This window comes from Amyelois transitella, chromosome 12, assembly GCF_032362555.1.
Source record: "Amyelois transitella isolate CPQ chromosome 12, ilAmyTran1.1, whole genome shotgun sequence".
Classification (NCBI taxonomy): domain Eukaryota; kingdom Metazoa; phylum Arthropoda; class Insecta; order Lepidoptera; family Pyralidae; genus Amyelois; species Amyelois transitella.
Window position 1 is genome coordinate 6160009 of NC_083515.1, and position 18981 is coordinate 6178989.

Consider the following 18981-nt stretch of genomic DNA (forward strand, 5'->3'; position numbering starts at 1 on the left):
TTATATTCCTATACTGAAATTAGTAAAATAAACTACATTATTTAAAATGTCTACAGAGACAGAGATCAGGAGTATTTCTATCAATAGTCCGATCAAGAGCTATTCGAGGGAAAGCCTTCGACATTTATCGAACGATAGGAAAATTTACAACCTCGGTCGTTGAACTACAAAAAGGGACCGAATCACGATTGAGACAGTCAGATGGAAAATTTGATACTGTTTGTATTTCAGATTACTTTATTTTCTACCATGAATGGTATAAATTTAAATATAAAAATGTCAAAAAAATTTTAGTATTAGATGGGCCATAGCTTTTATGACGAAATAATTATAAGCACAACATACTTACTTTTTTACTTTCATCCGAAAGCAAATAATATTGTATGGAAGTCAATCGAGCCGTAGCAAGGTCAATCGCCTAAAATAATTCTTTTTTACAATTTCTGAATCGCAATTCCATCAATAAGTCATTTATTTAAACAGTACCTTAGAGTTTTATATGTGACCCTATGAAATAAAGTGATTGCACTTAATTATTAGTAGCATTACAGTTTATATTTACATATAACATATAACTTCAGGCCACTGCGCTAAAACGAGTAACTGGCGGATATAATGTTCTTGAATATTGCCCATATTTTATAGAACACAAGAACAAGAGAATTTCGTGTAATTGCTGTTGAGAAGTCGCAATGCATGCTAGTTTGCAATATATGGTAACGATGCTTCATTGTTGCTGTACAATATATTGTAGATACAGAAGTGAAACTTCTTGCAAAAGATGTTACTTGTAATGCATTTCTTGGAACAACGAATTCGATTTCAATTAAATTAATATTAAATACGAAAGTATAGAGTTTTTGGTTTTACAAGATTACAAGCATCTTACCTGCAAAAATGAGTAACTGTAATTGAATCACCAGATTATTCAGTGCTGTGAATTTATGGAAAACTAGTTTTATTTTATTATTATTTAAAATGTAAGTGCGTTTTATATTAATATGTTTTCATAGTAAACAAGTTGAGGTCGTAGCATGGTCGTATCATACATCTTACATAATTCCTCTTTTCCTTTCAAGTCCATAATTTGTATATATCGGGGAACAGACACGATGAATTTCAAATTTTAACAGTTCGCTTAATAAAAGATTTGGTGACTAGAGAGTCATTATTGAGAATTTCAAAGAGAAAACTAAACCAATATCCGTCCTCGCTATATTTTTACTTAGTCTTATATGAAATATCTTCAGGTTTACTTTAGCTTCGCTGTTTGTGCATCTGGCATTGCTTAGGAATGTGTAGCGGTGTAAATTGCACTTCTCTTACTGTTGCTGCATGTCTTCTCCATTTTTATGAAGTTCAACTGTGGCGTATGTATCAGCTTTATGTTATAAATAAAATTGTCACGTTTTATCCAAATCCGATCAGAATATAAAATATCCCACAATATTCCAATGTTTTATTTGAATTAAGGTTTTAAATGCAAATCTAACAAAACATTATCAGGAAGTACGAAAATATGCAAATTTTCGTGGTGTTACAACACAATTTTGATAAATCTACACACACACATTTACATCATGCTTGCATCTAGATTTGAAGCAATCTCGCTACAGCACAGGAAATATACAAGGAGGATGTACCTACTAGATGAGCTCGTTTAGATAGCTTTTGTGCAGTTAATTGGTTAACTACTGAACTAGTCTAACTTCATTTACATAGATGATAAGCAAATATGAGGAAAACAGTTAATTTAAACGCTGGAAAGGGTATGGTTATATTACCTTAAAATCGACGCACTTATTATAAAATATTGATGAACTCCTCTCTGTCTTTACCAATAGACTTACAAGTGTCACTAATGAAATCATCTCAGATGGGACAGCTCAAATGATTTAACATGCTTAATATGGGTGCAACAAAAGTAAATATATGTATTTATGCATGGACCGCGACAAGTAGAAAGATGTTGTTTCAATTTACCCCTCATGTGATCTATTGAACCGCTGTGAAGTATATTCTTTATCAAAAATAATGTACTTCACAATGTTCGTTTTTATTCACCTTTGATAAATGCTACATATATTGTGTTTCGACATACTCTGTATTCCCGTATCTAAGGCGAGATGTGAGCTAGAACTAAGTGTCTTTGCTCAGCTCTCGAGGCGCCTGTGTTGATTTTCGCTGTAACAGACTATTCCGTCTAATTGCATCAACGCTAACACCACTCATTTAGCCTGACAAATTCATCAACGCCCTGTAATTACACAATAAAGTTTATTGCAACGTGAAGTTTAAATTTGTCAATAAAATTTGCAGCATTTCAGAGTCGTAATGATATATCGTAATTGAGTATAACGTTTTATCGCTATCCATTATTTTAGTTCATAATATATGCTTATATTGAATAAAGAAAATGTAATTTGTTTATTTTGTACTTTTGTTAAAAAAATACAAGACTGGCGCTGATATTGACCAGACCTGTACGAGCTTAAAGTTAATACTAATTTTGTTTTAAATTATTCCTACTGAATCAATGCGGCAAACCTTATATGTAGTAATGTTAATCAACATGCATACAATAACATAACAACTTACAAACTCTAAAACAAAAACTAAAATGGTTTAAGGGTCAAATCAAGTAAATAATGTATTTAGCAATGAACCAATTATTCAACTTTGATACAAATTAAACGGTCAACAGAATTAGTTTCTAACTTGTGTGATACCAATGTACAATCCAAACATTTAAGTATACATACATACATAACCTCTTTCCACTTGCCACGATCTCTGCATATTTCCTTTGCTTCATCCACATTCATAACTCTCTTCATGCAAGCTCGGCGGTTTCGGGTACTTTTGACCTGACCCTTTACCAGGACGTCCTTAATTTGATCAAGATACGTTCGTCAAGGTCTTCCCACTCCGACCTTTCCCTCCACACCCTCCATGTATATCTGCTTAGTCAACCTGTTTTCATTCATCCTCTCCACATGACCGAACCATCTCAACATACCCTTTTCTATTCCTGTAACTACATCTTCTTTCACATCACAACATTCCCTTATCACGCTGTTCCTTATGCGGTCACTCAATTTCACACCTAACATACTTCTTAACGCTCTCATTTCCACTGCATTTATACAACACTGTATAATTTATTTTCTCGCCACTTCAATAAGAATACTTAAATGTAATACCAAAAACTTACATAAAATTTTTCGGCCCGTATCTCTAGTTACATTATTTTATAAAATCACCACATTTTCCAGGAGGAGTAGACAGAGATTAATTTTCCCACTCTCCATTCTTCTTTCGTTTCACGCAAGCTTTTCGGTATAGAGGACTCTTGACCTAACATTCGCCATTATTTTGCTGACTATACTTGAAGTCCAGTGAATTATGTACTCGAATTTAACCTATGATTAATTTAATTACGGTAGATAGCGATAGGAAGATACGTACAAGTTATTTTTGAGCCCTTTGTTAATTCAATTTGCCGTTAGGGCCCTGATACGGGTCGTGGCTTTTAACAAATTTAATCAAGTATCGGAGATGATAAATTAATTAATTACATGAATTTGGATACATTTTAGGCGAAGTATTGATTGGGTAACTTTAAATTATTCATCCTACAAAATAGGTTAAAATAGTGAAGCAGAAATAAATTTGACTTAGTTAAAAAATTAAACTCGAGATGATTATCTTGGAATAAAGAATCTTGTTGAATTGGAAAGGAAAATAGAAAGAAACTTTTACTGCGTCAATATCATTAAGAAGAACAAATTCTGCACGAATTAAAGTAACTCAGTAAGAAACTATAACAATCGCCATTTTCTTTGTAAGACAGGATATTTTAAAACCATCCAAGTTTGCGCTTCAACCATTAGCCGTAGAAACTTATCGGGTTTCTTTAATTCAGTGTTTAAGTTAGAACAACTTTTATTTCTATTTGGTGAAATATACTTTAGTAAGCAGCGTTTATAGCAGGAATCTATTATAAAATAAAAATACCCTTAATGTATTAATACCTCCGAGTGTAGTGGGTTATGTACCTACATTTAATTAATTCATTAACGACAACGCGATGTGACCTGTGGAATGTGGTAAGTATCGATCAATATCTACTCAATACTCGTTAATGACAAAGGTGAAATCCCAGCGAGACGCCAACAAAGCGAGCTCTTATAATCGATAGGTAGTTCGAGTAATTGAAAACGAGTCCACATCGACTAATTATGACAAACAGACACAGAATTGAAGTAATTCGACCTTCTTTCTCGATAGTCTCTAATCTTCACCTTTCCTTTTCACAGAAATGGGGTGCGTATTTGACCATGACCCTGGACTGAGTTAGTCAGGTTTTTACACACTCACAAAAATCTGTTTAGAGGAATCTAATCCAAATAGGATCATGGTTTAGATCCAGATACCTGAGAGTCTGAGAATTCTGAGTTTCCTTGCAATGATTTCCCGCACCGTAAAAACATCTAATCGGTTACTCCAACTAATTTACATAACTCAGAAAACAGTCATTGGCATTTGATTGAGGTGGGATTTGAACCTGGACCTCCATGCGTATTACGCATTTATGCTCTGAAGCCGATAATTCGACCAGCCACATTCAAGAAATAATTCGTTTACAAACTTTTGAAATAACTGTTTCGGAAGATCCAATCTCGCCGCTTCGTATTTTTCTAGGGGTAATTGAGTTGTATTACAATTCCTTTTCTTTATGAGGTTATGAAAATATGGTTTCACTTTGAATTGGCCTTTACAAACCAGTTCTGCATTAATGCAAATCCCAGTGGTTATTTTTAGGCTAAAAGAGAACAATGTTTTAAACATTTAGTCGAAATATATTTAAAACATTGTTTAACTATATATTATAAAAGGCAGAGAAACATAAATTCACTACTTAGATTAATGTGATTATCACATTGTAAGACAAATAGTTTGTCAGAAACAGAAATTGCACGTCTGCATGTGGCATTCAGTGGAACAAACGAAGAGGACCTAAATTGAATGTAACCGTTGGATTCACTTTGCTTTGATATCCTGCACCTGATGCCTTATATAGCTATTTAAATCTATCAAAGTCTATCGCATATTTCTACTTGAATGAGAACGAAATTCGAAGTGATTTCTGGCTCTTTAGTCGGTACTCTTACTTTCTAGAACAATCATTATAGAACAGGCTAGGTTTCTTTTTAACATACATTTAAATAAAATTGAATCACAGGCATAAAGGTGGATATTGAATATTACCTCTATCGCATATTTCTACTTGAATGAGAACGAAATTCGAAGTGATTTCTGGCTCTTTAGTCGGTACTCCTTCTTTCTAGAACAATCATCATTGAACAGGCTAGGTTTATTTTTAACACATATTTGAATAAAATTGAAACACAGGTAGGTATATTTTGTTTAGTTAAATAGGAGTTAGGTCATGTATGTTTCATTGTCAAATTGTAGCTTTCCAGAGCTATAATAATTATATCCAGTACAAGCACTCAGAGGATTACGTCTATCCTCGTTCTCTTGAAATCTTCCCCCTTTCAGTAAGTAACGCGACTCTGAGGGAAGCGATATAGTTATATATAGTTTTTCTAACTGCTATGAGCTTGTGCATGATGACGAGCCTATACCATAGAAAGCGTCTCCAAGTGATGTGAATCTTTCCGAAGGTATCCTGTCAGCTGGACAGCCAATAGTGAAGTCATTTTATGGTTTGTGGCACCTTATAGCGTTTGCAGCGATATAAGCGGTGCTGGTTGTTTCCCGAAACTTTATAATAGAACTACTTCATATCTTTTCCATGGATGTCAAAAAAGACGACTAAGGTAAAGTCAATATTTGTCATAATGAGCTCAGCATCTCCTAATTTAAGGTCAAGAATAATTTTAACAGTCAATACAGATGTATTTTCCTCAATTTCTACGAATGGACGGGCCAAAAAGTCAGTCAACTGTAAAGAACCTTTATCTTCTTAATCTCTTTAAGTAATTAAGTAAAAAAAATCAACAAAATCGACTATGTTATAAGAAAAACAATATAAGCTAGGTGATTAGGAAAAGATTTGTCTTTTCTGTCCAAAGGCTGTCTGGAAGAGATTATTTTTGGGAATAAGTTTAACATTGTGTACCCATTGTATTATTTTTTATTGTTTTGGCTTTGTAGGTACTTATTTCTACAATTCTTCTACTTCCTCTTGGCAAAAGTCCCGGTTGCATAGTCACCTCTCTGAGTAGGAGTTCGGGGTGCTCATTTTGACCATGATCTTGGGTTGGATATGGATCCTGGATGGATTTTTACACAAAGCGACTCCCGCCCGACCTCCGTAACCTTTGCAGGGAAACCTAAGCCTATATTGGATCATGGTTAATACAGCACTAAATGAATCTACCTATTCCCTTAGAATAAACAAAATGAGTGATGATGTCGAACAGATTTTCTGGTCTGGCTTTCAGTCCAACAGGATTTCCAACATTTTTATTTAAGTAGTAAGTTACTTTCTCATCTTGTTTAAGTTTTAATACTATTTAAGTGCGTCAAGGAAGCTTTTGTAAGTAAATAGAGTGGCATTTATATCGTGCCGGTGACAGGCACTCAGTAAAACAAATGAAGATGAGCCAGTAAGGAGAGTAGGTTAGTGTTACCGTACAAAATGTGGAATGTAATAGGAAGATGCATTGCTAATGAAACCATTTCAATTGGTTTGTGTGAGCGAGAAGTGGCTATCATTTTACTAGATTCTATGTTATTACTGTAATAATTTAGATTTCACTTATAGAATTGACTATCCACTGTTACCTACTATAATGCCAAAATCATTGTTTTATTGGTTTACTAATGTGAGTGGCAATATAACCTACACTAAGACCAAGTAACAATGATATATTTCTGATTTATAAACATTAAAGTCGAGTTCCAACCGATGCTTTTATGATGAGGAAAAACATCGTGAAGTAACTGTCATATTCAAGCAACTGAATGGTGGTGGATCGCTGCTTACACCCTTCGTTACCAGGGAAGATCAAAATGTGGAAAAGCATTACGCATTATGAAATTTCTCTCTCACTTCATCCAGTATGCTGAGCCTTTAGCTTTAAGACTATAGGCATGTAGTTTTAAGTTTAGACAGGTTTTCTTTGGTTAACCTCTTCGGTGACTGGTGGTGGCGGCATGGCCAGAATTGATACACCAGATAGCCTTCAGCCTTCCGCAAGATGGAACCCATTCCAGTGGGGGTGGCTGCTTCATCTTCTTCCTTCTGGCTTTGGTCCCTGTCGCATCCTCACCATTCAGAAGAGAGGCCCAGGGTATGCCCTTGACCATGGACCCTGGATTGGGTGAATTAAGTTTTTACACGAAGCGACTCCCATCTAACTTTTGTAGGTAAACCTTACCCGTATTGAATCAATTATAATTACACATCCAGTTTCCTGAATGTGCAGGTTTCCTCACGATGTTTTCCCACACTATAAGAGTTCGGTTAGTATTCAAACTAAGGCGGCTGTTTTATAATCGGTCTAATAATTTAAAATAGCATTACAAAAACAAGCTTTAAACGCTTCGTAATTAACTCCAAAGAAAATAGCGTGTAATTTTATAATCAATTTTTAATGTTGGGTATAAAAATATGCTGCAGAACGTAAAACCTAGTATGTAATAAAAGTTAACTCACCGTTTCAAAATAACTCCGCTTAACCGTACAGTAAAATGGTAACAAACTTCTTTATTGATACTCTCTATTTAAGTATGTTTAGGTTTTATACCTTACAGGCACGGATCAATAACGTACCGACCCTATAGTATAAAGTGAATGAAAAAGTAATGAAGATGAAAAAATCTATCGCAAATTAATTGACTAGGTTATTGCAATTAGAACTTTCATTCAATGGGTAGATTCATTCATGATTCCCGCATTCTGTTTGACCCGGCCGCGAATCAAATCTCCTGGGAAAACCAGGGTTTACCTATGACCACTATTCGAGAATACGAAATGACTTATCTGAGAACCTGTCAATAGAGAAACTTGTTCTGTTTCAATTTTGGTTACAGACAAAACACTCTAACACGAATGTGTAAGTTTCCTTTGATGTTTTTACTCGTTGAAAATAGCATCATATTGTATTTATTAGCATAATAAATCTAATTCGTTTCTTTATAAAGCTCTTGAATAGTATTATGTGTGGTCGACTCCAAAGTAAAACTTAAATATTAAGGCCAGCAAATAAACATTCTTCTTTTTATTGATAACTTCTATAATGTATCGCTTCCTTTACATACAGTATGCTGGGTATAATAAATTACTGTTTATACAGCACATGTGACCACAATTTTTATTTGCAAAAATACCAATGATATATTTGGCGCTTGGGAAATCTAGTGATGCGTTTATAGTTCAACATCTCAGTGAAATAGAATGCGAGCAGATGAAATTCATTATTTTGTTATTAAATTTTAACGATTTTATTTTTATTTTTCGTTATCTTCGGAGAAATCCCAATCCTTTTAAAGGCTTTGTTTCCTCTTCAATTTGAGAACATGTACAGAAAAACATGGACAAAACCAAATTTATACACAAACATCAGCATACAACATTTTGTGCTATCAAACATTTCAACAATTGAAAGAATGCACTGCGATATATTTATTGCTGTTTGATTTTTTACAATTTCTGCTGATTCTTCCGTTTGTTTGAAAATAAAACAAAAAATATGTCAATGTAGCATACCTTTATCCATATATAACAGAAGGGTTATATTTATCGTAAATTAATTGATTAAATCCAAATTGTTTATGTTACACATTTTTATGTGATGAAAAAGTAATATAATCTGGAAACGCTTTACTTTAATATTATTTATCACTTAATGTACCTTAAAATATCCACTTAAATTGTATTTAAAGCTGGATAAACACCACTTCCATAAAGTGCTAAAGAGATTCATTGACGTCATAAAATCAAACCACAGAATGGTGAAAATGGTAGACATAGTATAACGTAGGCAAATGATATTAAAACAATGATATTTTCATGATGAAATGGCGCGGTTGCGATGTGCCCATCTATCAATAGCACTCGTGTCTGGCATTATTTACGGGATGCCCAGTAATTATTCATATAGGTATCATGTTTTTTTGTACTGTGTCGTTCTTTTTTTTATTCGATATTGGATTTGTCTTCCATCTCACCCGATGATAACTGACGATGAAGGTGAAAATGTTACATGAAAGAGAAAACCCATTTACTCGGCACCTCAGAGAAGATCCACTCCATCTATTTCCCATAGATGTCGCAAACATTCATCTAGATTAGCTTTGGGTTTGGTTCCCCTGAAAAGTTACGTAGGTCAGACTTGAGTCACTCGTTTAAAAAGCTGACCTATCCAGTATAGGATCATGGTGTAAAAAGTGCATCCCGGGCCAGAGAGCGGTACGAAGTAGAATGCGAGGAAGAAGAAGATAGCTAGAAATTTTCTATATCACAGGTATTATCAACAGAGATCTTACGTTGGTGTAAATCATCTTCATCTACGTCGATATTGCTCAAAAAAATCAACTCAACGTTTTTGAATAAAAATCTAAATTTAAAAACGACAATTGAAGTAATTGTCACAGCAGATCCCAGGCCCTGGGGGCATAGTGGCGTGACGGAGGGTGGAACAGGAAGCACGCAGATATGAAAAAGATAAGTAATTTTGCTAGGGAATGAATACCTGTCTCATAAAAATATCTCGGATCTTACAATAGAAATGATCTCGATGTTTTATCTTCTTCATCCCCGCAGATGTATCTCAGCCGCGATTATTTACATGCATAAAAAGTGCTGACAAGCAAATCAAGATCAGTCCATTTGCTGCCTCGCAATCACGAGGGATCTACCGTTTCCACGATCCATTAGACAGAACCCCAATTTGCAGACTTTTACCGCAAATATTGAAATTACAGAAGTTTATCTCACAAGTTTAAATTTTTGTAGTAGGACTTCAATTTGGCAAGTAAAATTTATAACATAAAAAAAAACAATATATTTTTTTCACAAAAAAGAAAAATTACAAGGGATTAGAACCCCTTATAATTTTTGTTGAGGAAATTATAGAAAAAAAAATTACATTTCTATAACACTTATTTTAAATGCTTAGTAAATATCGGCACTTATCTGCGACTTTTTATTAAATTAAGGAGAATTTTCGTATTGAACATTGAAAATTGAAAAATAGAAATAAATAGCTTGCTTATGCTCTCGATACTACTAGACTCCATCTGGTGTATAGAATCTCATATGAGAAACTGGTACAAGGGAAATAAACAAAGTTATTGTATCATATTTGTAACTCTTATTAATTTGTGATTTACTCCATTGCTAGAAAAGATGGAAATATAAGTATTTATTATTTTGTTGGGTCAAGGACTTGGAATTACTCGCAAGTTTTTATAAAGCCAGCTATGAAAGAGGTGAAAACCTACCTGCCGCTTGATGAATAGAGCAATTTCTGAATATTGGTGTGTATTCAAAAGAAAATTATATTTTGGCGTCAAATGAATAACTGCAGTAAAAATTCCAAAAGAAACTTTTTTAAAAGAACATAAACTATCTATTTAAATGTTTTTGAAGAGTTTTTGGAAAAATTTCATTTATTTACTGGGTGTTGGATGTTTATCTATATAAGATTTTATTATAAAATAATTTATCGTTGTGTTAGTATTTCGTAACACAAGTCTCGAACGTACTTCGAGGCTAACTCAATCTGTGTAAGCTGTCCCGTTTTTATTTACACTATATAAATTGATAAAAACCGGAAACATGCTCTCTCGAAACATGCGTTATAAAAATGGTCACTATTAAAATAAATAAGTAGTTTTAATACCATACCTCAAAGGTATGTATATATTATACATATGACTTTAAATAAAAAAAAAATGTTTTTGTGCACTTATTTTTATCACAGAAATAACGTACTAAGAGGACATAAGTCGTAATCCCGATTAGGATAAGTCCGCCATTGTACATATTCTTCTTAATCCAATAACTGTTTTGTAATTTGTTACATTTATTTTTATGTGCAATAAAGAGTTAACAAACAAACAAACAATATTGATCGGGTATTTTATAGTATTTTTATTCTCTTCTGTCCATCTCCATCATTTATTTCTATCTTACAAAATAATTCATTTGATTATTGAAATCACTCGGATACGTGTAAAATACAACTTACCCATTGGCAAAAGTCACTACTCACTTACATACGGTTGACTAGATATTAAACTACACAAAAAAATATGGAACCGGAGATGATCGCCGAGTAGTTTAAAGAAAATGATACAAACAAACAAAAGAAAGAGGAAAATATCGAACTAGATTTCCTCGGGGGATTGAAGTCGCCTCTACTAAAATTGGATGGTAAACTGAAGACACAATGGATTTTATTCTTTTTTACCTCGGCGTTTGGGAAAAGAAACGCCTACAAAAATCCTTTTCATCGCATGACCATCAATCAGGATTTATTTGTGTAATTTGCTTTTCAAAGAGCGAAGCATATTCAATACTTCCTCACCTCTTACATATGTGTGGGATATATTGGTTCCGGAACTTTCCATTGTGGTAATATTTGATATTCCAAGTGTATTTTTGTTTTGGCACGATGTTTGAATTTAACCTTTCAGGTGCAAATATTGTCTTTTGTTGCTATTGCTACCATGCTGATGTTCAGATAAAAGGAAGTTGCTTTGTAAAACAACTTGATACTGCTTCAGAAAAAAAATACAATGGGTATTTTAGGGTATCATTTTCTTTCAAGAAGGGAAAGAATAGTATATGTGTAAAGGTTTATCATTTTATTTCAAATTCGCTCGTTTTGTGTGGCAAAGCAAAAAAAAACAGTTGAACATTTTTATCAGAAAGTCTTTTGCTACAAAAATTTATGAACAAAAATTAAAAGGAAATTTATACCTTATATAATTTAAGCATATTGTGAGTTATTTATAATTAATTGATACTCTAATAATAATGTGGGAATTATATTGATTCGTTTTTTTTTCAACAATTTTCTTTTGATACGATTTAAAGTATTATCATTAAACACTTTATTAACTTTTTGCTTAGAAATATTTTCAAGTAAATACTTTAATTAAAATCTTTAATTTTTTTATTTCATTAAAAGAGTCACTTTTTAAATGTCAGTCTATCATACACTTTATTGCAATATTTTTATTATTTTTGTTATAATGATTTAGTAAATAATATATATTCAAAATATGGCACAGGAAATAAGGAAATCACCAAACATTCATACCAGATCTTCATCGGCAAATGCTGAAAAAGGAAGAGTGACATATTGCACCGACCTTGAAAAATCAGTTATAATGAGCAACTTTGAGCGCCGCGGCTGGCTTCAGGTGGGGCCGGAAGATGAATGGAATTTTTATTGGTCCTTCACACAAAACTGTCGAAATATTTTCAGTATCGAAAGCGGCTATAGAATGAACGATAACCAAATGATAAATCACTTTCCTAACCACTACGAATTGTCGCGCAAAGATTTATTGGTAAAAAATATCAAGAGGTACCGAAAAGAGCTTGAGAGGGAAGGGAATCCTTTAGCTGAAAAAGTCGAGGTACATCTGCCCAATGGTCAACTAGTGACACGTTACCTGCACCTAGACTTTATGCCTACGACCTACGTTTTGCCGGCTGATTATAATATGTTTGTGGAAGAGTATAGAAAATCTCCCCAAAGTACGTGGATTATGAAACCAAGTGGAAAATCGCAAGGAGCCGGAATTTTCTTAATAAACAAACTTTCTAAATTGAAGAAGTGGTCTCGAGAAGCAAAATCTCCGTTCCATCCTCAAATCACCAATAAAGAAAATTATGTGATATCTCGTTACATTGATAATCCCCTCCTGATTGGGGGGAAGAAATTTGATCTGAGATTGTATGTGTTGGTAACGTCATTCCGACCTTTGAAAGCCTATTTGTTCCAACATGGCTTCTGTAGGTTTTGTACTGTGAAATACGATACGAGCGTAACTGAATTGGACAACATGTATGTACATTTAACAAACGTTAGTGTGCAGCGGCACGGCGGAGATTACAATAGCTTACATGGAGGCAAGATGAGTATTCAGAACTTTAGACTGTATATTGAAGGAACCCGGGGACGAACTGTAACAGATAAGCTTTTCGCTGAAATGCAATGGCTTATAGTGCACTCGTTGAAAGCCGTAGCTCCTGTGATGGCGAATGACCGTCATTGTTTTGAATGCTACGGTTATGATATAATTATCGATGATACATTGAAGCCTTGGCTAGTGGAAGTAAATGCTTCACCATCCTTGCAGTCAACAACGCATAATGATAGAATTCTCAAGTTCAAGTTGATAGATAATATCGTGTCAGTCGTCGTACCTCCTGACGGAATGCCTGATGCCAGATGGAATAAAATACCAGATGCCAGCGCTCTAGGTGATTTTGAGCTGTTGATTGACGAAGAGTTAATTGAACGAGAAGATGCTCATTCACGTTATAATAAATTTCATCGCATGAAATTATAAACCCATTATTATGTCAACTTTATTTATATTTTTATTGATAAATAAAATATGTTTTATTAAAATATATATTTAATAACATAAAAGTTTTTTATAAAGGAAACTTTAAATTAAACATTTGTTTTGAACCTATCATACGCAGCATTATCACGTCCATTAGCGCGTATTTGGGAAGAATTGACTTTCACTTCATCTTTATACATTAAATCTTCATCTATGAGAACGTCAAAGTCGCCTAAGGCTTCTGCAGATGGTGACTTAGCCCAACGAGAATCAGGAACACCATCAGGTGGCAGCACTACCGATAACATATTATCAACCAATTTGTATTTCAAAATTCTATCGTTGACGGTCGTGGCTGTCATAGAAGGGGACGCATTCACCTCTATTAACCAGGGCTTCAAATTGTTGTCTATTATAATATCATACCCGTAGCATTCAAAACAATGCCGGTCATTAGACATCACGGACGCCACCGCTTTTAATGAATGTACTATGAGCCACTGTATCGCTTCAAATAGGCGGTCGGTCACTTCCCGACCTCGCGTCCCTTCCAAATACATTTTTAAATTATGTATGCCGAGCTTTCCTCCGTGTATACTGTTGTAGTCTCCTCCGTGTTTTTGTACACTCACGTTAGTCAGATGTACGTACATGTTATCGAGCTCCGTTACGCTTGTGTCGTACTTCATCGTGCAAAATCGACAAAATCCGTGGCGAAACATATAAGCCTTCAAAGGCCGAAAAGATGTAACAAGGACGTAAATCCTCAAATCGAATTTCTTCCCACCGATCAAAAGCGGGTTATCTATATATCGTGATATAACATACGAGTCCTTGCTTGCGAGATGGTGTTGTAAATATTTTTTTGATTCTCTGGACCATTTTTTTAGTTTTGACAGTTTGTTTATGAGAAAAATGCCTTCGCCCTGGGATTTGCCGCAAGGTTTCATGATCCACGTCATTTGTGGACATCTTCGGTATTCCTCGACGAATAAGTTGTAGTCTGATGGTAGTACAAAAGTTAATGGGATAATATCCAAATACAAATATCTGTGAGTCATATGTCCGTTACTGAGTTTGACTTCGGTTTTCTCTGCCAATGGGTGGGACTCTTTTTCTAACTCCCTTCGGTATCTCTTAATATTTTTCACAAGGAGGTCTTTGCGGACCAGTTCATAGTGATTGGGAAAATGGTTGATTAACTGGTTATCACGGAGTCGCAAGCCGGAATCTAAACTGAACAGATTTCGGCAGGTTGCCGTATTAGACCAGTAAATATTCCAATCACCGTCAGGGCCAACTTGTCTCCATCCTCGATTCCTAAAAGTGTTGATAACCGTAGATTTCTCGAAATCCGTGCAGAAATGAATGTGTTTCGTATCTGGGGGAGTATTCACGACACGCCCATATATGTTAGAAGTTAATTTCTTGCTACGAATTGACATACTTTCAATTTTTATTACTTTTTAATTATAATAATAGTAAAATTATTATTTTTTGATAAATGTATAGATTTGCGTTTTTACATAACCATAACCGTCTAGATGTATAACGTCAATTTTGATATTTTATTTTTATGAATTGAAACTGATGTAAGCTTTAGCGTCAAACATCTCAACAATACTAAGATCCTTTTCAGTACTGCTTACGTTGTTCAAAGACAAAAGTTCCTATGGCACCCTTTAATTTGAGATTCGAATCATTCAAAGGCACTTACATTTACTAGTCAAATTATTAATGTTTTAGAAATCGGTTGTGCCTATATATTAATATAGAATTATCAAAATATACCTTAAATAAAGAAAAATAATTTCATCGGTGAATCATCCTTTGAATTTATATTTCTTATAACTGAATGGGCTGACATTTGTTCGACAAGTAAACAAACAGTGTCTACTACTTTGTGGATGAGTAATTATGATATATCTACATGGGAAGAAGAGAGACAAATGTGCAAACTTGTGAAATATTGTTTCGATGATAAATGGAGTGGCTCAGGAGTTATTAGACCGTAACATGTAAAGTAAGAAGGATCACTTACACTGAACGATATGTAAATAATTCTACACGTTTTTTATACCCATACTATTAAAGTTCTAAAAATCGATGAAAGTATTTGGCTAGTGACTATGCTATATTACCTTGCGCCATTTTGGGTCACTTTTCATTTCGGACATTGGTTCTTCTGCATCAACGCTCAGTTACGATATACATATTATTACATATGTATATTCATAACCATGAAGATAGATTTGAAATAGATTTAGATAATTTATTTCAAAGTCCACATGGCGAAGGCTCTTTGTAATTTCAAACTCTTTGCCTCTACCAATAACATCACATTGTATTATTTCACAACTCTCACTATGCCGACTACTTATTTATTTATGTACACAAAATTATATACAGGGCCATTTATTACAGTAATTCTAGTACAGAGGTGATACTTATTTAAAAAGAAATCTCTTCCAGTAGACCCATGAGAGGAGAGATGAATTGTGGAGCGGTATGGCGTGTGCATGAATATCGTTTAACATATTTAACTAAAGATTTCAATGAAGGAAAAGTTTGGGAATCGCGAATATCATGTAGTAAGGAATTCCACAGTCGTACAGCACGAGCAGAGAAGGAAGTCTTGTGGGTAGGAATAGTAAAAATGGTGCGCAAATGAGACCTGCAAAGAGAATGAGACGAATGACGGAAAGAGAAACGTTCTATAAGATAGGAAGGAAGAGACTATTTTATTAGTGCACATAATTTTAATTTACCTTTTACATCTCCGACTTCAGATATGATCTAACAAAAAAGGATTTCGGAATCAGAGATGCTAGTATCATGCGCGAGTAGAAATATATTCTCAATCTAATTCTAAACAAACAATATGGGATCAAAGAAAATGATTTATTTGTATAGTGTATTTGTATATTAGAGGAAATGTTTAACGAAGCAAAAAAAGAATATTATCAAATCACAGGTGTATAATCTACCTTCCTAATTTGAACACACATTATATTACCGAAACACTAGTTTAAAGATTATTCATGAAAAATACTTAAAAATGTAAAATTATCCTTCAGAGACAAAATTCGTGCAAACTTATTTAAAACGTATCACTGTAATACGTATCAACAATCCGATTCAATTCGATTATCACGTCTGACTGTGTTAATCCTATATGTTGTGCCTAACATATGACGACTAACGTGTTCCCGTTCCCATAAACAAACAAGCTTGTGATTTACTCCTTACTTCACTCTAAGATAAATGGTTGAAGAGTCTCTTTCATTTTCCTTCTAGTTGAAGCGATTTGGGCATCCCAAGTTTTCAGTTCATTGACTTATTGAGTTGAAATTATTGAAGAGTTTTATTAGGGTAATGTGGATTATGAGAGCTATGGTGCATGATTAAATTATTTCTGTTTAAAGTTTAACTGATCAATAGTAATTAGTCTAAAAACTGTCTAAATTCTAACACAACTATTAATTGTTTATTTATCCGCAATGTATGTAGCTCCCACGTAAAATAAATTAATATTGAAAAACAGATTCGATTGTACAGTCTTTTGAAGAATAAAAATGGATTATTGCAACTGGATTAGGATGTCATTTAACGTTATTCAATGAATTATTGATGAGTTTATCGACAAAAAGGAAATTGCAGATTGGATTTGATAATAAACGCAATGTTATTCCTTTGTTATATATTTACATACCGGCTTAAAAAAAATAATGGAAAAAAGTAAATTTCAAAATTTAACTTTTTAGAAAATTTGATATCTTATAGTCCAAATAAATTGACACCATTAGAGGTCAGGTTTATGTAATGTACTCTACCTAATAAGTAATTTGATGTCATAAATACATTGAGGCTGCAAAATTCATAAAACTTTGTGTGAATACAAAAACTAACTATTCAGAAAGTGATATTTAAACCCTTGGAACATAACATCAAATTCTAATATCGCTTCACATAGATATTTCGACAATTCAAAATGTATTCGTTTATCTCTAGAAAAATTGTATTTTTCACGGACTTCTTATTTCAATCGGAGTTTCTCGTATTCACAAGCAAGCAAGCTGCACAATTCACGACTCGCCTGAATTTATAGCTGGAAGTTATTTAAGCTGCTATGTCGCCAGTTAGGGGAGTAACACATACACTACTCTATTCATTCAATTTATCGTTCGCTGTCAAAGTGAACTCAAACTTGCTTAATCTTACTTTTATTGCGCTGAAAGAGTTGTCAGTATTTTCTCTACTATGTTTTTATGATTGTATCCAACGATTGATAGTTGTTGAAAATTGGATTATGTTAGTAAACAAAATTAAGATACATATATACCTACATATAAATTAATACTTACTGAAAAGTGTAACAAACATACTCATAAGGTTTTGCTATTTTAATATTAATTTAAATTTTACAATATTATTGATAAATATCTTTTTAAATATTTTTTCCTGCAGTTTACACCTACTATTCAGGTTAGAGGTGGTTTGAACGAGGCTTTAGTTATTTGCAAACACGTGAATTGGAACGGGCAAAGCTGCTAAAATGCGCGCTACGCCAAAACTGCACACCAAGTCTATTTGCCCGCTTCATTGTAAAATTGCCGAATGACCGTATCCATTGATGTAGGTAATCTATCTGAAATTACTGCGTTATTATTAGTTGAGTTATTTAATGAGAGAGGTGTTTTATATAAAACTGAAACAAAGAAATCACCCGCGTGAGACGAAGAATTCCGTAGACCTATAAGAACTCTACGGACGGTTCGGACTATGCGTTAATTGTGTCATTCAGTCAGTATCTTTTTTTTTAATTTAGAAGGTAGAGTTCCATGGGTTACTCTACATACATGCATATATATGTATAATCACGTCTATATCCCTTACGGGGCAGACAAAGCTTATCCAGTCATGATAACAGAAATCTGATTATATTTACTATAAAATTTGATTGAATACTAGCTGTCCCGGCGAATGTTGTTTTGCATTTTGTGGGTATGAAAAATAGATATTGGCCGATACTCAAACCTACTCAATATACTCACAAAATTTCATGAGAATCGGTCAAGCCGTTTCGAAGGAGTACGGGAACAAACATTGTGACACGAGAATTTTATATCAAGTTTATGAAATAGGTATACTTATAATGTAGACATAATAATTCCTACAAAATTTTAAGAAATTATTCTTCTTTTGCATAAAAAATTAGTCTACCAAAGTACTAAGAATTTGTGACTTTTCTAAACTTTTCATTTTCTCGGTAAGTTTAATCATTAATTCAGAAGAACAAGAAAGAAACATTGATATAAAAATCATCAAACGTTTCCGCATACGAAACATTTTCATACCTTGTTTCTTACACTTTCTGTAGCATTATATTAGTCACAATTTGTGGTGTATATTATA

The 18981-nt window shown here is 33.6% G+C and overlaps 2 protein-coding genes across 2 annotated transcripts; one reads left to right on the plus strand and one right to left on the minus strand.

Moving 5' to 3' along the window:
* The first annotated feature begins 12267 nt into the window (after nt 1-12267).
* LOC106141504 (polyglutamylase complex subunit TTLL1-like) lies at nt 12268-13566 on the plus strand. The gene has a single exon (XM_060946904.1). The coding sequence runs from the start codon at nt 12268-12270 to the stop codon at nt 13564-13566; it is 1299 nt and encodes a 432-aa protein (XP_060802887.1).
* Nucleotides 13567-13673: 107 nt separating this feature from the next.
* On the minus strand, nt 13674-15011 carry LOC106141515 (polyglutamylase complex subunit TTLL1-like). Its single transcript, XM_060946905.1, has one exon. The coding sequence runs from the start codon at nt 15009-15011 to the stop codon at nt 13674-13676; it is 1338 nt and encodes a 445-aa protein (XP_060802888.1).
* Between the last annotated feature and the right edge of the window lie 3970 nt (nt 15012-18981).

Bases quoted from the DNA above. Each gene is read 5' to 3' on its own strand.
- LOC106141504 (XM_060946904.1), top strand. From the start codon at position 12,268: ATGGCACAGGAAATAAGGAAATCACCAAACATTCATACCAGATCTTCA.
- LOC106141515 (XM_060946905.1), bottom strand. From the start codon at position 15,011: ATGTCAATTCGTAGCAAGAAATTAACTTCTAACATATATGGGCGTGTC.